The 24,658-nt window shown below is 34.6% G+C and overlaps 2 protein-coding genes across 2 annotated transcripts in view; both read left to right on the top strand.

Annotated features, from left to right (window-relative positions):
- LOC126723116 (hydroquinone glucosyltransferase-like) overlaps positions 1–24,658 on the top strand; it is an 82,466-nt gene that overhangs the window by 33,436 nt on the left and 24,372 nt on the right. The window lies entirely within an intron of this gene.
- On the top strand, positions 10,580–12,188 carry LOC126723118 (hydroquinone glucosyltransferase-like). The gene has a single exon (XM_050426405.1). It carries the CDS (start codon positions 10,614–10,616, stop codon positions 12,018–12,020), a length of 1,407 nt encoding a protein of 468 aa, XP_050282362.1. The 5' UTR covers positions 10,580–10,613; the 3' UTR covers positions 12,021–12,188.

The raw sequence follows: 24,658 nt of genomic DNA, 5'->3' as shown, positions 1-24,658 counted from the left end.
ATCCTATCATGTATCTTCTTGCCTTTCCCTCTTCTTGGGTTTCTCCTCCTGTGCTAGTAATGCGTCTTCGGCGTTCATGTACTTAGTAGCTCGATAAAGCACGTCTGACATGGTCTTCGAGTCATTTTTATATAAAGAGAATAGAAACTTCCCCTTCCGTAATTCATTGGTGAATGCAACAATAAGTATCTTGTCATCAGCTTTGTCTATCAAAAGGGCTTCCTTATTAAAGTGGGTTATGTAGGATCTCAGCGTCTCATCCTCTCGTTGCTTGATGCTTACCAGGCACGCAGTGGACTTCTTATACCTGTGCCCCCTAATAAAGTGCAAGGAAAATTGCGCGCTCAGCTTCTTAAAGGTACTGATGGAGTTGGGTGTCGACCTTTTGAATCATACCCTTGCAGGACCTTTCAGCATAGTTAGGAAGGCTCGACACATGATCTCGTCTGCCATGCCTTACAAGTGCATAAGGGTTTTGAATAACTCTAGGTGATCTAAGGGATCCTTTGACCCGTCGTAGGCTTCTACCTGCAACATATGGAACTTTGGTGGAAGGGAGAATGAAGTGACGAGTGTAGTAAAAGGCGATTTTGTCCAGTGGACTAGCTCGTCAAGGTCGCTTGACACCCGTCCTCTGAGGGCGTTCATCATGAAGTCCATCCGCTCCTTCATCATCTGCATCTTTGTGACTATGTGTGGTGGTGCTATTTCAGTAATGGATGGATGGCTGGTATCTAGTCTCTCTTGTTTGCTTGGAGCATTGCTGCCTTTTGGTCCTTCTCGGTCCCTTCTTTTGGCACTGGTGCCCTCTTGCTCTTATCCGTGACTGTTGGGCCCAGCATTCCTTTGATGTAGTTGTTCCTTCAGGTCATGGTTTTGCTTAGTAAGGTGTTCCACAGACGCATGTAAGGTCTGTACCTGTCTTTCAAGGGTACTAGTGCATGGTTCTTCTCTGGTATGGTTATTGGTTGCCATCGAGCAAATGAGTACCACACAACTCTTTGTTTGGGAAGTGGTAATATGGCTTTACTTTTCCATAGAAGGTGCTAACTGATGATGCCAAAAATCGTTAGTGAGCCACACAGTTTTCACATGCCCTACACAGAACCTGAGAAACAGAAACAAATAAGACTTTGCATAGAGTACCGGTGTGGTACCGGTCAAATACCCTTCGAAGGTTAAGTTAGAGAACTTTCACAACTTTAGAGTGCCAGAGCTGGGGTAAATTATGCGTACCTTGGTTTGTAAGGGTTTTGGGGGGTTTTTCTAGTAGCGTAGAGTTGACATTCGTTTCTTGGCGAAGAAGGTCTTTCCTTGTAGGGAAGATCCTCATAAATACATGTATCTTGCAGGATCCTTTCCTTATAGGGATTCCCTTGATTAGGATTAATCATGGGGTACAAGATATTTCCATGTATAGATATTTGTGGAGGTCAAGCTAGGCCATGTTGGGCTCGTCATGCTTTTTATTCCCATTGGCCTCTTTTACTCCTGTCGGCCACTCTCTTCCCATCGGCCTGGGGATTCCCGTCGTCTCATGTGGATGCTGTCGGGTATTGAGGTGATGTCGTCGGCCTATGGCGTCATCAATTTTGTACTATTTCACACGCATATGAAACTGATAGGCTCAATGGAGTCGTTGACTTCTTTTTATGTAATGAGTTTACTTCTTCCTAAAAACACCCTTGTCACTCATCAATACACTCTCTGAGCATATGCTACTGCAGATATGCATAGATGTAGTTGTTCAAAGACTTGGAGATGCTACTGCTGTAGGGATGTACAAGCTACTTTCTAGCACTCTTGATGGGAGAACATCAACTGTCTCAATATATGCCTTACCTTTATGTGTATAAAAATCAGCTTTCAAAGCTACAGACTTCCTCCACTTCCTAAAATGTTGCAAATATTTAATGTACATTAATTGTGGGATATAGGGTGCAAATATAAAATTTATAGTTTTGGATTGTTCTACAAGCAGATTCATAGATGTACTCTTCTTTTCTTTAAATTCTTTTCACTGGAAATAATGATGGTTCATTAATTCATCATCGATCTGGTACGTAATTGTGATTTGTTTTGATAGATAGATATATAATTGTGATTTGTCAGTATTAATAAATTATTAATGTTGATGTTCCAAAGCAAGGTGACAAAATTTTATGAAGTCCAAAAAAGCTTAAACGTCTTTGGCTTCTATAGATTATATAGATAATACTGGTAACATGACCAAATGACAAAAGCTGCTACAACTGCTAAACCCCCAGCACCATCTTAGCAGCTCAATTTTATTTGCTTCTTAGATATATTATTTAAATCATACATACACAATTGAGGATAGATTCTAATTCTTTACAAGAGAGGCTGGTAAAGTATACTTGAAAAGCTCCAGCTTTGAGTGCAGCCATGAATTTGCCCCTGCACCCACTCTGTGCTTCATAATCTTGCTATTTATCATTGTTAAGATGTCGGGAATTTCCAATGGCATGGAAACCTGTAAGCATAAACATTGTATCAAAAATATCAATATGGTGTGAAACTTAGGCCAAGCACGCGACTAATTTTTTTGGATGAAAATAACAACTTCATTTGGTTTGGCTCCTGTAAAATGATGACTTAGCTAATTCAAATGAGTTAAGAGAAGTAGAAAAACATTTCAATCATCCATGCAAAGAATACTACAACTAAGAGACAATACTGCATTGTTTACTATACTTGTGACAGCCAAGATAACTTGTTGTTAGCATATATATATGAAAGTTCAATTAGCGTGTAAAACATCAATGAACGTTTAGACCCCCAATCTCAAAATCACCAACACAAGCTTATATTCAAATAATATATGTACGGAATATGAAATATAAGCAATACCCAATTTGGCAAACTACTTTAACACATAATTAATCACAAATACAACAGTAATTAATGGTTAAAGAGTAAGGGAAGAGAGGTGCAAACACAAAGATAACATCGGCATGTGTTATTGAAGAGGAACTGAAGACCTCAGCGAAAAACCTCTCCGCCGCTCTCCAAGTGGTAAAATGATCCACTAAAGAATAAAGTTGGGATACATGAATAGCAGAAGACCCTCCAAGCCTAATCTACCCAATGCACCTAAGCCCTCCAAGCTTCTTGCTCCAATAGGGTTAAGCCTAATCGTGTCTTCTTTAGCTTCTCGGATCCTGCAATAAGCCCATTGCATCAACCAAGAAAATTGGTCGTCTCTGAATTGCTTCCTTAGCACCAAAATACCTACTCACTGATATGGATATGGTGAGATAAGGATTTGTCAAATGTACCTTTCAAGGATGTGTCAATGGAGAGGGTGAGAGTAGAGGAATTTGGAGAATCAAATATCAAATATTGTGGATGAGTCAATCTTGGTTTTCTCTAGGGTTTCTCTCTAAAAGCTTTCTACATTTTGTGGGTATAAGGGTATTTATAGTAGGGAATGTGAGGAATGTGAAAAGTCAGGTTTCATCTAAACCGGGCATTCTAGTGACTCAGTCTCGCGAATGGGATGAATCGCGAGTTTGAGTTGTGAGCTAATTGCTTGGCCATACTATACATTTTGTCTTGTAGTGCTCCAGCTATCGTGACCCTTCAGTTCCCTGCATGCTTCACACGTGTACCATTTTGGCCACTTACCAGTCATGAGTCAGTCGCGAGATCCAGTTGCGAGACTCCTTGGTATGCACACATCTTGAGTTTTCTTCACACTCTCTCACACAAAACCCTTACATAATTCCCACCTAAATACAAGGTATCTAATTGCTAAAATACAAGCAAATTTGGCACAGAATAAAGCCAACACATGATTGAATAAATTCAACCTTACAATATATATATATATATATATATGTATGTATGTATCAAATCAGTTTCATGTAACTTTCTAAACTTCAACTCAGCCTCAAAAGAGTCAAAACTAAGTTGCTATAAATGTAGAAAGTGTTGTATTTTCCAGAGCATGTGAAGGAAAGAACATAGAGATTATGCACAAATCTTTCAAGAAAAAGGTATGACAATGTACAAAAGAGTTAAAGACTCACATTCATCCCATAAAACCAGAACATGTAAGAGTAATGCAATTACTCAAAATCTCTTGCCTACAATTCATAGACATATACAATAACGCAATTACTCAAAACACCATAGGTCTCTCAGATCTCAATGTGAATGAGTAATCAATTTATTTATGATTACTAAAGGAAAAACTTAACAAATCATTCATCCCAAAGAATTTCCAGTTTTGAGCACAATCTTTCTCCAAATTTCTAATTCTATAATCCATACTAAAATCTCCATAATTTGACAAGGTTTCCAATAAATGACCACAAAAAATCTTGTTCATCTGCCCATTTATCCACAAAAAATCTTGTTCACTTCTGCAATTGTGCATTCATATAAAACTTTGTAATTCTTCTGGATGTCTCACTTGTAGTAGCCATTGTCTCCGTTGACACTCCAAAATTGTAACTTCTTTGTGTCTAACTTGAGGAAGTGCAAAAGGATATTAATCTAGTAGAAACAACATAGGCAATTTGGTTGTAACATATAAATGTAAGGATCATAACCTGAGATGCTGGTTGAATTCGATGCACTCCTTCACATTGGGGTGCTGGCTGACTTTGTGTTGTGGCTTTTCCTTTCCTAATTTAAAATATGTAATAACTTTGTGTTGTATTAAATTCCATAGAAATATGTGGTTTCTTGTTTTCATATGAGACTAACTAATATGAATATGTACTTGTTTTCATTTGAGGCAGTAACTCACAGGTAGTTTTTCATTATGTTGATTTGCATGTGCTTCATGGCTTGCTTGTGATGGATGTGCTGCCTCATTAGTAGGTTCTACATGGCTTGAAGATGCAACATGATCTTGGTCTTCCAAACTCTGAGTTGTTACATTTGGCTCTCCTACCTGTAAATGTTATATCACAACTAAGTAGTGCATTATCAACAAGGGAAAAAAAAATTCTAACTATTACAAGCCTTACTCTTTGTTATTTGCTAGCTTGAGTTGCTGATTTATTCATAGCGAGATTGCACCTCGTCTTGTTATGACCTACTTTCCCATATTGGTTGCATTTAACATGGCCAATTCTCCTCTTCATCTTAAACAGATTGTTTAGCTCACCAAGTTCCTTCTTTCTCTTCTTTTTAGGCCTACCCCCTTGTCTTATTTTTTTAGGAGTGAGTATGGTTTCTCTACTACTTTGTGGCCACAACTTGGGACCATTAAAAGGGTATACACATGACCTGTATGTCTGGGCTAAGGACTCCATACTATAGCAATGATTCATATAATCTTTAATAGTGTGACCCACATATTCCAATGCAGCTATAGAATGTGTACAAGGAATCCTAGTTAGGTCCCATGATCCACATGAGCATGTATGCTGCTTTATGTCAACTACATACTTGTCAAGCAATTTTGATACTTCAAACTTTGACTCATTGCTATACCCACACCAAATTGGAACCCAATTTGTATTATTAATTTTTTTAGTCTCTAACTTGTTCGGGATTCTAGGACATATAGGACCATGATACCTTGCCATTTTCTCCTTCTTCTTAATATAATAAGCCATTAGATGCAATCTAATCTCCTCCAACATAGTGATTATTGGTTTATCCCTATACTCCAATATTTGAGAATTAAAATTTTCACATCCATTGTTGGTTAGTGCATCACACCTGGGATACCTTCTAAAAGCTGCTCTTGTCCAAAACCTAGGTTCCTTTCCTACCAACCAATCCCATACCTTTGTGTTTAACTTCTTGATCTTCCCCATTTCAAACTAAAACTCAGATGTTAATGGCCTTAGCAACTGCCCATATGCAATCCATTAGTAGCTTACCTTTATAATCCTTACTAAAGTTATTATATAGATGTCGAACACAAAATTGATGGTCCACACCTGGCATGAGCTCATCAAACATTTATGTTAATCCCTACAACAAAGACATAAAATACAAAATTATTGGATGTATTAGAATACAATTAATTTGGTGTGAATTTATAGCAAGGTACATCATCCAAATTTAAAGAATAAAATAAAATGAAAGTTCAACTCAACTTTTGCTGGTCAGACATGAAGGTCCACCCTTCATCCCTTAAACTTCCAATATCATCAAGCAACCTTTTCATGAACCATGTCCATGAGTCCTTTGTTTCTGCCTCAACCACGGCAAATGCAATTGGGTAAACACCATTATTGCCATCCTTGCCAACTACTGTCAAGATTTTTCCAAGATACTCACCCTTCAAATGACATCCATCAACACCAATGAAAGGCCTACAAGCAGCTAAAAAGCCTATCTTATAATTTTGGTTGCAAGTGTGGTTAAGGTCTATTGGTAGAGATTAGTATAATAGACCTAGGGTTGCTTCTCAACAATTCTTCACAGCAATCCCCCAACTGGGCATATTGTTTTGTAAAAGTTCTGTGCACTAATTCTTTAGCCCTACCTTTTACTCTAAATGCTTGATACCTACTAATATGAACCTTAAACTTATTTACAATTCGGTCTTTGATAATGGACATCTTCACATTTGGGTCACTACTCACATCATCCATCAAATGCTTCCCAAGCCAATTTGAGGATGCAAATCTATTCCTAAATCACCTCCCACAATTATGTTCTGGATTCAATTTCGTCACTATCCAAGTATCTTCATCTTTCATCTTTCCACAATACAACTCAAAAGGACATCTATTTGTGCATTGAGAAAGAGTTTGGTGGAATTTTTTAACTAAGAGAGGTAAAAAGAACAACTTTTGATTGGGTTCATGTTTGATTGTTTTAAATCATTGGTTTTTTACTGTATTTTTAAATTTTTGATATTGTTCTCATGTTGGACTTTCAGTTGGTAAAGTTTTTGATATACCATCATAAAACCAACTATGATTATGATTGTTGGGTTCAATTCAGGTGGCACGATGTATCACTTGGTAAGATAAGAGATTTATAATGTTATTATCATGTTGGGTACCATTTTTTGTTGGAGCTTCTTAATGATAGATTTAGTATGTAGAAGTTGTTACCTTTTGTATAAAAATATTAAAGTGTGGAGTAGAGCTTTTGTCAGTGTATGGTATAAATATGTTAGGGGAAATTACACTTTACCACCCTAAACTATAACCTGGATTACACTTTGCACCCTAAACTATTCGATTGCACGCTTTGCACCCTAAACTATGACCTTTGTTACACTTTGCACCTCAAAGTTAGTTTTACTGTTAAATTAGATGGAAATTTGTAACACATGACTTGCACATGATTTTTGCTTAAGTGACACACAATTTAAAGACAAAAACACCCTTTTTCCAATCAATTAAAAACAAAATACCTCTTTCTCATTTGCATAGCATCTCCTACTCCCCAAATCAAAATCTGTCTGAATTCCCAATAGCTCTCATGCGTTAACTCCTCTCCTTTCTCTCATTGTTCAGTTGCTCCACTAAGTAAAATAATACTAAGCTGCAAAAAAATGGAAATCTACATCAAGTTTTTTTTTTTTTAAATAGAAAACTATCTAAAACATGAAGTCCAGAGACAGTTTGGGGAATAATATAAGGTAAACAAGACTAATATGAACTTTTAAAGAAGTATGTCAAGATTGAATCCATTCAAATTTTTATTTTAATATTGATTATTATAGATTTTTACTGTGTTATACGTGTGCTTTGACCACTCACCAGGTGTTGTAAAGAAAGCCATATATATATCTCATATGGTAGGCACGGACTGGGTTTTTTTTTTCAGATGTTGGTTGTATGTGTTTGTATTAATTATCTCTCGAATTTTATCATAATTATCTGTATTCTAAACAAACAAAAATATGTCAAGATGATGACCATCATGTTTTAGAGGAGCAACTGAAGAATTTTTCAAAAGAAGAGAAGAGTTGTTGGCGGAGAGAGAGCGAAAAAGCTGCTGCTAGGCACACGTGAGAACTATTGGGGATTTAGGGTTAGACAAAATTTGATTTGGGGAGAAGAAAATGCTAGCACGTGAGAGAGAGCTTTTGTTTTTAATTGATTGGAAAGAGGGTGTTTTCGTCTTTAAACTATGTGCCACCTAAGTAAAAATCAGATGCAAGTCATGTGCTATAAATTTTCATCTAACTTAACAGTAAAACTAACTTTGGGGTGCAAAGTGTAACAAAGATTATAGTTTAGGGTGCAAAGCGTGCAATCGAATAGTTTAGGGTGCAAAGTGTAATCTAGGGTATAGTTTAGGGTGGTTAAGTGTAATTTCCCCAAATATGTTAATAGGGAGGCTGTTGGATGGAGTTTATGGGTTTCCTTGGGAATAAACTACAATATTAATGTATTTTGAAATGGTTCTTACTAAACTTATTTTGTATCTATGCTTATTATTTTTTTTATTTTTTTTAAAAGACAATAAAGGAAAGGCTAGATATCATAGTTTCTTATTCATGGGTAAACCTTAAAGTCATAAGTTGGGATTTAAACAAGTGAATTGTCTTATGTTGCTATTGCATTAATCAGTTGGGAGTTTTTTTTTTCGGTGTGCAGTTGAGTCATTTCATTCCTCAGGAGTTGGTCAAGCTCTTGCAATATAATGGGTTCGGAAGGCTGTACACGACTGGCAATAATAGAAATATATTGAATATATATATCAGCAAAAGTATATTACTTTTCATTATCCTCAAAGAATGAAATATACATTTTGAAATGGTTCAAAACATACTTCATCCAAATGCATTGTGCTCAACTTTGAAACACTTAGTTTCGTCAAAAAAAAAAAAAAAAAAAAAAAAAAAAAAATTTAAAAAACTTTGAAACACATTTAAGCAACATTGGGTGTAATTATATCAAACCCTTTTTCTCTTTTCTTTTTCTTTTTTTTTTTTTTTTTTTTTTTTTGTGTGTGAACAATTTATCAATATTTCTTTAAACATGTTGAATGGTTTGACTAATATGGCATATCACAAGTTGTTAGGATATGTTAGTAATTGTAATTAACAAAATGATTTAAGAACTTTGGAGTATAATAATTTTTAATAAAAACTTTGATAACATGTGCTTTAAAAAAAAAAAATAGATTCATTAGAAATTAAGCTAAATGAGTATCTCAGTCAAACTTACAAGTTACAAGGTAAAGGCATTATAAAAAAAAATCATAATTTATAACAAAATTTTCATTCTGTATAATTTTAAGTATTTAAAGAAGAAATTTCAACCAAAACATAGCACAATGTTTTTTGTGAATTTAATTATTGTTTTCTAATACAGAGTCAAATTATGGTTTCTGTTATAACTTTTGGAAGTTTTTAGAGAGTGATTAGGTTATACCTTTACATTGTATAGCTCTAAAAAGATAACTTAATTGTATGGATATTCATATCTTACGTAGTTATTTATTAAGATTAATAAATTAGTATTATCTATGCATACAGATCTTTTAGTGCAAAATTTAGTAGTTTTGTGTTATTTAATGAAAAATATAATTTTTTTTAGTAAAACAAAAGAGCAGCACGTGCCTTGTGCTGCCCTAACTAGTTCTTTTAAAAAGTACGGGTATCTGATACATGGTCCTTGACAACTCTTTTCCCAATCAATTTTTGACTTTTAAAGATATTCTAGAGCAATCTTTTAGAGCATTTGTATTGGGTCTGTGAAATGTCAAATGTAAGGAAAACTTGGCATTTAGGCCCAAAAGAGCTCGGCATCTAGAAATGGGAATTTTTAAAAATTCAAATCTTTTTGCCATACTGTTACAGTACCATCCTAAATGTATACCATCCTAAATATATGATGATACCATACCTAAATGGTATGTATGGAAATAATTTTTTAATACATTCCCTCTCATTTTTAATTCCCAAAATTTCTCTCTCCTCTCTCATTATTTCTCTTCTCTTCTCTCTCTTCTCTCTTTCTCATCTGCTCTCTCCTCTCTTTAGACCCAAACACCATCCTCCTCCCAAATCTAACATCACACATCAATGATCAAACTTAACAAAACCACATCAGAGACAAAACACTAGATAGCAACACAACCTAGTTTTTTTTTTTTTTTTTGGTTGTGATGCTGTGATTCTCGCCAATCTGGGTTGATATGGATGATGGGCTGATCTGGGTTGATCAACAATGGGGGAAACATTAGACGAAAGAAAGAAAACGTTAGACAAAATGGAGGAGTCTGGAAGAACCAGTGAGAACAAAAGAGAAGCACAAAGAAAGAAAAAAGAAATGGAGGAGTCTGGAAGAAGGTGAAAAGTAAAGGTGTGGAGGAGTCTGGAAGGTACACGTGTGGAGGAGAAATAATCACACACATATTTAACCAAACCCCTATTAACAAATGAGTTTTAATAAACAATAAATAAATGTCCAAAATTTTAAATTAGAGAGAAGAATCTATACTCCAGTTGGGTTTAGCCAACTACATGTGGGGTTGTCTATATATGCCGTCCCCCATGTAGTTTGCGGACACACTAAATAATCTAAATGCATGCAAATCCTAAGTTCAAACGCTATATAAACCATCCAACTTTCCAAGTCTCAACCATAAAAATCATACTACTCTCTCACAAAACCCACCTCTTCAAAACATTATTGACTTCTACATTTGTCCAAATGGAACAAAAACCACACATAGCTATTCTACCAAGTCCAGGGATGGGACATCTGATCCCTCTTGTCGAGTTTGCCAAGCTACTTGTTCATCACCACGACTTCAACATCACATGTATCATTCCCGTACTTGGGTCTCCACCCAAAGCCATGAAAGCAGTTCTTCAAGCCCTTCCCACCACTATAGATCATGTCTTTCTTCCTCCTGTGATATTGGAGGAGGAGGAGATCAGAGGCCTAAAGTTTGAAGTCCAAACTATTCTCACCTTAACTCGTTCACTGCCACCTCTTCGTGATGTGTTAAAGTCTACTCAATTTTCTGCTTTTGTAGTCGATCCTTTTGGGATTGATGCACTAGATATTGCTAAAGAACTCAACATCTCACCCTACATTTTCTTCCATACAAATGCTTTGACGTTGTCATTGGTTTTTCATTTGCCAAAGCTGGACGATACAGTTTCATGCCAGTATAGAGACCTACCAGAACCATTGAAACTTCCGGGGTGCATACCGATTCACGGTCGAGATCTTATGGAACCGGTACAAGATCGAACAAGTGAGTTGTACAAAATGATTCTTCACAGCGCCAAACAGTTCCGATTAGCTGAAGGTATTATCATTAATACCTTCGTGGAATTGGAAGGAAGTGCCATAAAAGCTTTGTTAGACGAAGAAGCTAAAAGTCTTCCGCTTTATCCAATTGGACCAATCCAAAGTGGTTCAAGCAATCAGTTTGACAAGTCAGAGTCAGACTGTTTAAGATGGTTGGACAATCAACCACATGGTTCTGTCTTATTTGTTTGTTTTGGGAGTGGTGGGACTCTCTCATATGATCAAACAAATGAGCTAGCCTTGGGATTGGAATTGAGTGGCCAAAAGTTCTTATGGGTTGTAAGAACCCCAAATAATGAATCAGCTGATGCCACATACCTTAGTGACCAAACTCTCGACAACAACACTCTTTCTTTCTTACCAAAAGGGTTCGTAGAGAGGACTAAATGGCAGGGTCTAGTGGTTCCCTCTTGGGCATCACAAGCCCAAGTGCTTAGCCATGGCTCTACGGGTGGGTTCTTAAGTCATTGTGGTTGGAATTCGATCCTAGAGAGTATCATGCAATGCATTCCATTGATTGCTTGGCCGCTTTACGCAGAACAAAAAATGAATGCAGTATTATTAGCTGAGGATGTAAAAGTGGCACTGAGACCAAAAACTAACAAAAATGGTCTAATTGATCGAGAGGAAATTGCAAAAGTTGTAAAGGGTCTCATGGTTGGAGAAGAAGGGAAGAAAGTTCGTAATCGTATGAAAGATATAAAGATCGCTGCTGACAAAGCATTAAGTGCAGATGGATCTTCTACAAAGGCACTCTCTGAATTAGCATCCCAATGGACAAACCATCCGTGCTTTTAGTACATGATACTTTTCTTGCATTTCAACTTTATTCTTCCATTGTTTTTCTTTTAAGTTGTTTGTTCTCAATTTCTTATTTTGTAACTTTATCATGTATTGTATATTTGACTATACCATGCAAGGTTGTCAAAATCGGGATCTTATGTAGGATCGTGGGAGGTAGGTAAAATCATGTATCGTAAGATCCTACCTATTTTCAGGTTTTAAGTGAAAAACCTATTGATAGTGACTTTGTATGTTATATAATCACTTAAAATATGAATCCATCCATTAAAAAAAAAATTGCATCATAAAATGTAATTTACATATACTACATCGTTCTTATGTTATTCTAACGAAATAAAATATATTTAACTTTTGACATAATATATCTAAAAAGTTTAGTACATGTTTAATTAGCAACTAAGTACCAAAAAGTTTAATACATGTTTAGTTCAGAAAATGTTTTCCAAATTCTAAGTTCCAAATCCAAAATAAGTTAGGCTAGTTAGCATATAAAAACTAGCTAATTACAAATTTACAATATGTAATCCAAAACAAATTTCTCAATCTAAGGTAAATTAGCTAATTACAAATATGAAATCTAAAAGAGAATTCTCATTCTAAGGTTCTTCTAATCTAATCACTATCATTGCCATATCTCATTTCATCATCTATATTCTTCCTAGTATCAACACCCATGGTGTAATCATTGAAATCCCTAACTCTCTCAAATCTAGGTGGGAGCCCATCACTATCATCATCATTAGAACCATCATCATTCTCATGATATTAATCACTAACATCTTGAACTAGCACACTTTTTCCTTTGGTAGCAACTCTTGAAACCTCATAATCACCTAACATTGATAACCAAAATATACAAATTTTTTTGATAAGTATACAAATATAAATTAGTGATTAGTGGTCACACATTCAAACTATACATAGGTAGCTTGTATAAATATTAGCTATAAAGAAAGGCTTTAAAGTTATAGATTAATACCTTGATTGTCTTCATCAAAATTTGCACTATCATCTTCTAAATCTACACAATCTGCTACTAACCACTCATCATCAGAAGACAAATTCTCCAAACCAATTTCTTCTTTTGTACTCAATGGTTTAGCTCTTTTCTCTTTTATCTTCAAGTTTTACATAACGAAGACCAAGTCATTCATTTTTTTTTTTTTTTGGTGTAAGCAATTTCTCCTTTTTTAATTGAGAATTCTCAAATAGAGGGGAGAGGGGAAGAAACAAACTTTTAACTAAGAAAGAAAATGGAAAATCATCTTGTCATAATATACCAAAGTCATTTGGTATTACCATTTCAAACACACTCCAATTTCTTTCACAACCAGATGAGCTACATGTTAAGCTCAATATTCTTATAGCAAATTTTTTCAATTCAGGACAGTCATCTCCATATGAGTCCCACCACTCAACTGATACATATATGAATTATAATATCTTAGTCTTAAGAATATAATCTACAACTAATAAAGATGAATTTGAATATAAAACAAAAAACGAAAAACAAAATTGTTACCTGGCTGTTTAGTATTTCTGGCTAGTATGGCAGCTTCAATACCAAAGAGTCCCTTTGCTTGTTTGAATTTTTCAAGTTGGACATCTATCTTTTTCCTATCACTAACTTCTGGAACCATTCGTTGAAGACACATATACAGTCCTAATTTAATATCTGAATCCGGATGAAAAGAAGGATCATAATGAATAGAAGAGTTCAAATAGTATCTCGCAACATGCAAAGGCCTATGAAGTTGCATTTTCCATCAATCATCAATAATATACCATATCACTTTGTAACTACAATTTAAAACAGTGGATATTATATTAAAAAAAAACAATTACTATATATTTAATAAGCTAATGAATTAAAAACAAATGTGAATTTAAGGAAGATATAAATAAAATGGTTACCTCTTTTGAACATTATTGAAATTTTTCTATATTTCTTCTTTTACTTTTTCCATTTCTAGATAAATGAATCCCATTGGAGGTGTATCAGAGTTAACCATGTGAAGTACATTTAAAAGGGGTATTGCAGCCTTTAAGCATTTGACAACAAGTCGCCAAAAGCCATTGTTATCCATAACTATGGCATGAATTCTTTTCCCTTCTTTTGTTTTTGCAAATTTACTACACCTCCATTGTTCTGAAGAAAACATTGTCATCAATTCTCCTTTGAACTCATTAAGGCATGACAATGTCAAATATGATGTTGCAAATCTAGTGGCAGCAGGTCTAATCAATTCCCTCCCTTTAGTGAAATCCTTAACCAATTTAAAAGCATAACTCTAGAATATATGTACGTTGTAATCTTCTTCCCCTTTGCAATTGTGTACTTATGGTCCTTAATCTTTTTTTCAAAATCCTCAAGCATCAAACCCAAGCAATGGGTAGCACATGAAGTCCAAAATAAGCACTTTCTCTTCTGCATCAACATCTCTCCAGCTAGTTTGTAGTTTGTAGCATTGTCAGTCACCAATTGCACAACATTCTCCTCTCCAACCCTATCCACAACTTCATCTAACATTTGACAAACTTTTTATGCTGTTGTACATATGTTAGATGTGTCTATAGAGTATAGGAAAATGGTTCCGTTGGGACTATTCACCAAAAAATTATAGATGGATCTCCTTTTCTTATCAGACCAGCCATCAGACATAATTGAACAACTTGTTTTTTTCCATTCAACCTTATATTCTTCAAGCACTTGTTGTGTAAAATCTACTTCTTTCTTCAAGCATGTCTCCCTAATCTCACGATAGGAAGGAGGCTTGAGGCCAATTCCAAATCTTGAAATCATATTAATCATTTGCAAAAACTCTGGATTTTTGACACAATTAAAAGGATGGCACTAGTGTAGAAGAATCTAGCAATTTGTTGGATCACTATATCACGTTCTCCTTTTTTAAATGTACAATTCATTGTTACTTGCTTTTTTTTTTTTTTTTTTTTTTGTAACAAACTTATCCATGGAGCCTATGTGTCTGCCCCTCCCTTTTGATGAATGTAGTTGTTGTACTTCAATTAATTCATCATCACTGCCATCATCCTCTTCTTCTATAGTATACCACCTTTTCTTTTTTATAGATGCTTCAGCTTGGGCATTCAAAAGAGCCACAAATTTTTCCCTCACCTTTTCTGGCACACTAGGACAAGCTGAAACATTTTTCCTAGTCCTAGCTAAATGATGCTTCAGCCGATATATACCCCCACTATGAATTTCTTTGAAATAATTACATTGAACTTGCCTTGAACCTACTTCAACACCATGATCCCATCCCAGGTCAAACCTATTTCCTGGTGCATTTTTCGCTTAATTTTCTTTCTAGCCAAAGTAGATATTGTATATTTGTACTAGAGTTGTAAAAAAAGATACCAAGATACAGAGCATGCTAAAAAAATCACACACAAAATTCATCAAACAGGTTGTGTGCAATTCTAAACTACTAATTGTGTTTACTAATATTTATCAAAGAATCAAATACTGAAGATCCTGTTTCATAATTTTTCGAATTTTACTTAATTTAGTTAACAAAATAGAAAAATAAAAACCTTAAAAGCTTTGTCAAAATCATATACACAACATAACAATCTAGAATCAAGCTATCAAAGTACAAATAAATGATAAACTACTAACTACCAAAACAAATTACCAAAAAGCTTAAAGACAGCGATGGCTCACAGCAACATCATTGAGAGGGCTGAAAGGTGCTGGGTTTTTTATAGAGGACTGAGGAGGCGCAGGATTGAGGTGCTGGAGCTGAATGTTTCTAAATATTTTAGGTTTTGTTTTTTAAAATGTTAAACTTAAGAAAGCTTAAAGGAAGCAATGTCTCACCATTGAGATTTGAGACGGCTGAGAGGTGCTGGGTTTTTGACAGAGGACTGAGGAGGCACAAGACAGAGGTGCTGGGTTTTTGACAAAGGACTGAGGAGGCACGAGACAGAGGTGCTGGAGCTTAGTGTTTTTAAGTATTTTAGGTTTTTTTTTTTGAAAACGTTAAACTTAGGTACTATAGGTTTTTTTGAAATTTTATGTTGACATAGGGGTAAATTTTGGACTTCAATTCATTATTGGGCTTCTGATAACCCGTTGGACTTATGGGTTTAGGTGGATTATCTTACCCAAATGAATCCCACTTACAAAAAAGAAAAAGAAAAAAAAGGCCAAATGGTAGGATCCCATACGATCCTACACAATCCTACATACGATCTTACCATTTTTGCGATCCTGCTACAATTTAAAACTTTTTGGTGAGGTGGGATCGTAAAATCGTACGATTTTATGATTTGGATCGTGATTTTAACAACAATGGTACCATGTCTTTATAATTATATCATTTTTTTTTAGAGGTGGTATTAAATTTCTCTTTGTTTCTTAATTTATATATGAAATGACAAAATTTAACCAGAAGGTGAGACTTATGATGACTTGTCTAACTAGCTTCAATCCAATAGAAATGATGAAATCGTACACTGGTACTTAAGCTGTTAAACATCAAGCGACTCCTCTCTCTCTCTTTCTCTATAAATTTCTACAATTTCTCATGCAATCTCTTTCTGTCCAGATTTCTCTAGAGCTTCCTTGCTTAAGTGAATCTCAGCCACAAATTTACAAGATGTTTAGAAGGTTGGTGAAAGAGATATTTTACAATTAGTCAAAGACAATAAAAGAATGTGCTAGAGAATTCAAAGTCAGTAAGTTAACTGACTTTTAGCATGTATAAATATGTAGAATTGGTGCTCGTCATAAAGCACCAACTGAGACGTATAAGGTGAAGTGTGTGATGTGATGTGAGGTGAAGAAAATAAAGTCAGCAGCTAGTGTGTAAGTGTGTAGAGTGAAAAGTGAAGTGAAGAAAATTTTTTATGGAAAATTGAAAAAACTGTTAAAATAATTATTTATTTTTTATTTTTTTATTAAAAGTTTTTTGAAATGGTTTATTAATGTATTCTTTAAGGGCACACGTTAGTAAATCTCATATATATATATATATATATATGTATGTATGTATGTATGTATGTATATTACTTTAAACTAAGGTTTAGAGAAAATTCAATTAGAATCAAAATCAAAATTTTCTTTTGTTAGCTTTTCATACAAATTAAATTGTTTAGATTTTTACTATTATTTTTTCTTTGAATTAATGAGCATATTTTCAATACTGTTTCTATTTAGATATTTTGTATGCGAAGATATTGAATGTAACAAAATGTGATTGTAAATTGATATCGTATATGTATAGTATTCAATAGTGAATTCCAAAATTATATACCTAATAGCAATGGAATGAGAAATTTGGTGTAACTAATATTATATAAATTGTAAAGAAAATCTATTTTACTATCTCCAAATGTCTTGATCTAACTATGTCCTATATGTTTACATACTATTTTCAATTAATTATTGAAGCTTATAAGAAAGCGAAAGTCTCTAACCCCTCCCCTCAAGCCTCAGTCGCTTAGTAAGGGGTTAAATTGGTGTTAGGTTGCCAACCCTACCATTTCCAGGCAGTAGCACTTGAACTCACCACCCTTATAAATAGTTAAATACCCACACATATACAGTAATAAAGCACCCACATGTTTAGAAGAACTTAGAGAACCAGCATTTCAAGAAGCCCCCCATTGAAACCTTTGATCGCTTATATAACTGAAGAGAAAAGTAAATATTGTATTTTGCTAAATAACAAGTTTGTTTGATCCTTCTCTTTTGAGATTCATTGGACTTAATCTATAGTCTCGCTAGCGGTCCTCTTATTTAGATAAATTGTACTTCTACCCACTCCAAGTGAAAAGACCATTTGACCGTTGGATGAATGAAAACATAATTCCAAAGAAAATTGAAACTTTGAACGATATTTAGGGTTCATTTTGTTGGAGGGGTGGAAAAATGGGAGGATAGAAAATTGTGGGAGGATAGAAAAGATTTTATTTTCTCTCCTTTTTGTTTAGTTAGGAGTGGAAAAGTGGAGTGATGGAAAAAATGAGTTTGAATAAATTTACTCATATACCCTTGTTAAAGAATGATGAAAAATTAAAAAAAAAAAAAAAAAAGTGACAAATAACCACACAAAAGAGAGCAATCACCCAAAATTTTTATAAAAATAAAAAACATGTTCTAAAAAAATCACATCCAATAAAAATAAAAATAAAATATCACGTCCAAGCCCTAAAATATCAAAAGAAAAAAAAATAGAAAAAAAAGAGGCAATGTTAATGCCCAATAAAAAAAATAAAAAATAAAAAAAGTGGCAACTAGCAACGTGTTTGTCCAGAAAAAGAAAAAAAAAAGGGGGGGGGGCATTACTGGCAACAAACCAAAAAAAAAAAACGAAAGGAGGGGCAACGTTGCTACCTAAGGAAGGAGAAATTATAAGATTCACATGGTGGACAAGTGATATGGTCCACCATTTCACTAAAAGACTTCCACCTGTTTAAATTGTTAGTTAGAAAAAATTTTTTAATAGAAATTAATTACTTACTCAACAATTTTAAACAAGTGGAAGTTTTTTAGTGGAATAGTGGATAAGTGACATGGTCCACCAGAGTACTCTATAATTTCTTCCAAGGAAGAGAGAAGAAAGAAAAAAAAAATGCAACTTAAAGTAAGGGTATTTGTGTAAATTATATCATTCAGCACTTTTTACTCCCTATTTTCTGTTTCTCTTGTTTTTTCTTCTTAACCAAATAGTGAAAAATGTTATTTCTCACCCTATTTTCCTCTTTCTATTTTCCATCCTCTCTGTTTTTACCCAAACCAAATATTAAATGATGCCTTGAGCATGAAAAATGAATCTCAGACATCAAGATTCAATTCACAAAATGCATGCATTCTTAAACTTTGAGTTATTAATTATGATTGGTTCTTAAAATTAATTAATTACATATCAAAATCTCATTGATTTAAGTTTAATGACAATAATGCACAATGTACAAGATAATTCTACTAGATAATTATTTTTTTAGATAATTAGTTAATTATTTCCGAAAGATAAATGATTAATTAAAATTTAAGAATCCTTATAATTTTTTGGCATACTTTGTTCATTTAATTGCCGAAAATTAGGTTAAAACTCATATTTGTCCTAAAACAAAGTGCCGATTGGCACACAATTTAGTCATATTGGCACTTCACCCCTCTAGCATGAATTTTTAAATTCTAATTCAATTTTTCTACTATGCACTCTTATCCTATCACTTTTTTGAGATAAATTTTAGATCAAATAACTTTGAAAATGACGAAAGTCTAATACATTGATCGAGCTCCAACCTCTATAAATAGAAGGGGAGAACCAAAAAAAGAAAATAAAGGATTTCGTAGCTTCATTTGGTACTTAACAACACTCGTATAGAACTATAACAAAGTAGGGCTGTAACTTCAACTTTGGACTCCTATTTTCTGAATAGGCAGAATATCTATCACAAAACCATGAGATTCCGAGGTCTAACCGTTTAAGATCCTCAAGTTTATAAGATTTCAAATTGTCAACAAAACAAGCAACATAGTCAAAACATCCTCTCTATCATGTATTGCATGTTTGACTGTATCATATCATTATAATAAGATCCTATGTTTCATAGTAGCTGTTATGTGATTTCTAATTAAGTTGCTCTATTTCCTACCCAAAATAAAATTAAAAAAAAAAAAAATAGTGGCCTTAATTTATACTCCTTTTTCATATAATTGTTAGGCATGTTAAAAAAATCCAACTTTTTAAGTGAATATCATTTAATGTATTGACTTTTACATTAAAAAGATACAAATTTTCAAAATTACTCTCTTTATATTAAACTTAAACAAAATAGGGATATCGATTTTTTTTAAATAAAGTATGTTGGGTTATAGATTGACCCTAGTTGATAAATTAGGTCAAATTATATGCAAATCGTGAGGGCACAAAAAAATTACCAAATAAACTAAAGTGCAACAAAAAATAAATTTGACTGATTTGTTGATTAATGGAGAAAAACTTTCATAAGACAAAAACCCCACTGGATGATTTTTAGGTTATCACTCCCAAGAATCACTAATAAAAAATCAAGCAATTACAAGAAATATTACTACTACCCTGGACTATCCCAAAATACAATCTTACAGTTGAACCTTTACACCAATTGGACTCGATCTTGTAGAGACTTCTTCCTTTGCATGGATCCCAGTACATGACTATCTCCTAATAACAGATGTTTGTTGATGGATATGGAGTTATTCACTTCAGTACACCTTGAATATTTGGAAGCACTTTGTTACAAAATCCTAAGGCCCATAAGAATGTAGTAGCTACACCAATGATGTATGAGTTCTCTAATTGAGTCTTTGTATCTTGTGATGAATTTAAAATAAAGCTTTTATATCCCCTAGAGGCTTAGTGAATGAAACCCTAATAATGCAAGTCATTATGGGCTAAAAAACAGATCTGAGATTTTTCGATCTACGAAACTCAATAGATCGAGAGGTGTCGAGACTAGTATCGAAAATTTTCATTTATTCTCGATAGATGCTAGTATCAAGCTAGTGTAGAAGCTAGTGTTGATGTTCACTTTTTCTACTTTCTTCACTTGTTTCTTGATGCAGTCTTCATGTCTTCAATAATACCACTTGTCTTATTTGTTCAACATACTTCATGATATCTACATTCCACTTAGAACTACCCAATTATAAGTAAAATGCGTTTTGTCAAAAGATATGCCAACACATGAAAAATATGACCCTAACAAAATAAATAATAGAAAATTTATTGGTTAAAAAGGCCTCAAAAATAAAATTTTGATACAAAATACCCCAAAAAAAAAAAAAAAAAAAGCATTTGCATCTACCCCATTCCTTGGCCAATAGTTCCTCCAAATGCAAACAATAAAAAAATTATTCTAAAAAATTTCCAATATCACAAAAATAAAAAATAATAAAACAAAAATGAATCTCTTCAAAATCATGACTCCCCAAAAAACCCAGCATCTTAAATTAAAAAAAAAAAAAAAAAAATTGCCCTCGTGACATTGGCTTCAATTGTACAAGTCTGATCCTACCTCGTTATACCCAAATTTGTTTCTTGAAGACACAATGAATTTCACTCCAGTGAACAAGTGAAACCTGCTTTCATTGAACCTAAATTCCCCCCTACAGTCCAACTTCCAATAAACAATCAGAACATGCAACGAACTCTACTCCCGACACCGACACTATCACGCCAATTCATTCCAATCTTCATTGTTCTCTCTCTCTCTCTCTCTCTCTCTCTCTCTCTCTCTCTCTCTCATTTTAGTGAGTGGGTGTGATTAGATATTTTTTCTTTGATAATTAGAAACTTTTATTGAGAAAGAAACAAACTACAACAAGCCACTGGACTCTCTCAACACAACAAAGAAGAAACAGTCTGGGCTAAAGCTAACATCAAAAGAGCCATAAAAATTGCAAAAAAAAAAAAAAAAAAGACCACTTGGCAAAAATGTGGGCAGCCTCATTACAGATCCCAGGCACCCATCTAATAGCTACATTACTATAACTAGACAAAAAGGACCTCAAATCAGAGCATAAAAACTTGATTCTCCAAGGGGGAGGCATTGATGAGTTCGAGAGGAGTTTGGCCACAACTTGAGAGTCTGTTTCCACATAGACAAAATCACACCTCAAGTCCAAAACTAAAGAGAGCGCCCATCTCACTGCTTCTGCTTCAACTTGAAGAGGGATGGTGGTGTTCACTTTCCTTGAACCAGCAAATACCACTTTCCCTCTCCAATCTCTTGTGACCGTAGCAATGACAGAGAATCTTGGACCTACCGTAGCATCTACATTTATTTTTAAGCCATGCCTCGGTGGAGAACTCCAACCCAAGGCTGATGCAAAAACTTGAGGTCTCACAAGGGAGGGTCTAGCACTTTTATGCTCAACAAAAAGGCTGAAAATTCTAGCTCTCAAATATGGAATGGTTTCTCTACTTCCAAACAACATCACAAAGGATGGCACCAAATAACAAAAAGTCCTCTCTTTGGCTAGGCAACAGATTATTCGCAAAATTTGAAGATAAAAGGAGATTGACAAACTCCAAAGGGGATTCAAAAATCAAAACTTCCATTCTTAACCCCCACTGGCTTTGGTACCACAATGATTTAGAAAAGGGACATACCGTGAATAGATGCAAGGTTGTCTCCATTGCTGAACTGCAGAGAGGGTAGCATAAATCCATACTCCCATCAAATATGCTAATTATCTCTTTAGATGGCAGTAAGTTAGCAGTAATTCTCCAAAGAAGCATCTTGAAACGTTCATGTAATTTTGTCTTCCAAATCTGACCCTTAATAGCATCAATATTAGAGGGAGGAGATTCCACTCTCGAGAGACAATAAGCAGATTTAACAGAGAACAATCCGGATTTTGAAGCTGTCTAAGCCCAGCAATCTTCCTTTTGGAAAATAGGGATGGGAATGCTTAGGATTAGCTCAACCACTGGTTCTTCAAAAAAATAATTTAATTTGGCTATGTCCCAATTTCTTTGCTTTCGCGTTAATAGTTGCGAAACCACTAAGGCCAAATCTGACTTGGTGCCCTCTTTAGGAGAAGAGATAAAGCCTAGGAGGTTGGGAATCCAAGGATCAGATCAGATTTGAATTGAAGCACCATTCCCAACTTGAAAGCAAGCAGCCTTAACTACAGGGTGTTTGATGCCCATTAAACTTTTCCAAAAAGGAGAAGCTTTATCCAAAAAGGAGAGGGAAAGCCAATTATTTCAAACCTTGTATTTTGCTTTCAACACCTGAACACAGAGGCAATCCTTTCCTGAAACAATCCACCAGCCAAATTTGGAGAGGATAGCTTGGTTAAAGTCCCAGAAGTTTCTAAAACCCAAGCCTCCCTCCTTTTGGGGCCAACATAAAGACGACCATGACATCGGAGTCCAGTACGGACCTGATTTTACATTTGGAATCCACCAAAATCTAGGAATTGAAGAATCAAGTTGGTCACACAAGCCTTTAGGGAGCAAAATAGCGAACATGGCATAGATTGGAATTGCTTGAGCAACCGATTTGATGAGAGTAGCTCTACCTGACCAAGACAAATTTTTGCTTTTCCAACCACATAATTTGTTGTCTAGCTTCTCTTTAATAAATCTGAAATCTTTATTTTTGCTCTTGGAAAGAAAGAGGGGGACCCCAAGATAGGTGGAGTTTTGAGGCAACGTATTGAGTCCCCAAGTATGCTTAACCTAACTAATGAATAGGGAACTTACCCCTTTAGAAGGGAAACAACCAAATTTCTCCACACTAATAAGCTAACCCAACCAAGAGCAAAATTTCTCCAGGAAGGATTTGAGGATGGAAATCTTGGTAGATTTAGCTTTACAAAACAAAATAATGTCATCCGCGTAGCATAGCTTGGAGATGGGCGGAGCAGTGTTAGAAACTTTAACCCCCCAAAAGCTTTTTTTGTGATACTTCCCTGTTTAAGAGCCTTAAAACCACCTTACTTCCTAGGTTGAAGAGATAAGGTGATAAAGGATCACCTTGTCTAAGATCCTGAGAAGGGAAAAAGCTTGGACATTGGCCCCCATTTAACAGCAAGGAAAACTCTACTGATGATAAGCATTGGTTGATGAGCTTGGTAAAATTGCTGCTAAACCCAAAGGCTTTAAGAACCGCTATCAAGAAACTCCATTCCATCCTATCGTAGGCTTTTTGGAAGTCTAATTTGATACCAAGGTAACCTTTTTTCTTCCCCGTATGTTTGAAAGTATACACAATCTCATGGGCTAGTACCACATTCTCATTTATCCACCTATTCGACACAAAGGCCACTTGAGCTGGATCTATCATTTTGTTTAGCAAAGGTCTTAGCCTATTCACAATCATTTTTGATATCACTTTATAGCACACAATACAAAGACTGATAGGGCAAAAATAGTTAAAATTGTGCACACCTTTCTTTTTAGGAATAAGGGAAATAAAGGTCTTGTTGAATTCCTTCAACAGCCAGCCATTACAAAAAAATCCCTAGACAGCAAGCGTTAGTTGATGACCAACTATATCCCAGTAGTGCTTAAAGAAGAGCACTGGGAAGCCATTTGGCCCCGGGGCTTTAAGAGTCTTCATTCCAAACACTACCTTTTTAATTTCATCTCTAAAGGGTACTCTACAAAGCTCCAAATTATCTTGGTCAGTTACACAAGGTTGTATGAGACTCTCAAGATTCTCAGGAAACTAAGGATGGCTTGTATTGTATGAGGATGAAAAATTATCCAAAAAATATCTTTGAAAATCCTCCTGGTCTTTGATCCAAGACCCGTTTTCCAACTTAATTTCCGAAATGTACTTCATTCTCCTTCTAATTATGGTTAACACAAGCGATCAAACTTTTAAGAGATTTTTCAATTTTTATTGGTTTCTGAATTTTTCAACACACTAAAAAACAGAACATGTAAAGTAAGATCAACAAAAAAAAAAAAAAAAATGCATATAAAAAGATGCATGATGCACAAATGCATGACAATGAAGCATCTAATGCATAAAGAATCCTACAAAGATCGAAAGAATTAAATCAATGACCAAAAAAGCATAAGCTCAACCATAGGAACCGTTCCTCATCCAAATGGAACGATTGTTTGGAATGAGTGTCTCATGAGAAGTGAGACTAG

This window comes from Quercus robur, chromosome 4 (genome assembly GCF_932294415.1).
Source record: "Quercus robur chromosome 4, dhQueRobu3.1, whole genome shotgun sequence".
In the NCBI taxonomy this organism is placed as follows: Eukaryota; Viridiplantae; Streptophyta; class Magnoliopsida; order Fagales; family Fagaceae; genus Quercus; species Quercus robur.
This window is presented reverse-complemented; position numbering and strand designations above follow the sequence as displayed.

Excerpts from the sequence above, each read along its gene's own strand:
- LOC126723118 (XM_050426405.1), top strand. The coding sequence starts at position 10,614 with ATGGAACAAAAACCACACATAGCTATTCTACCAAGTCCAGGGATGGGA.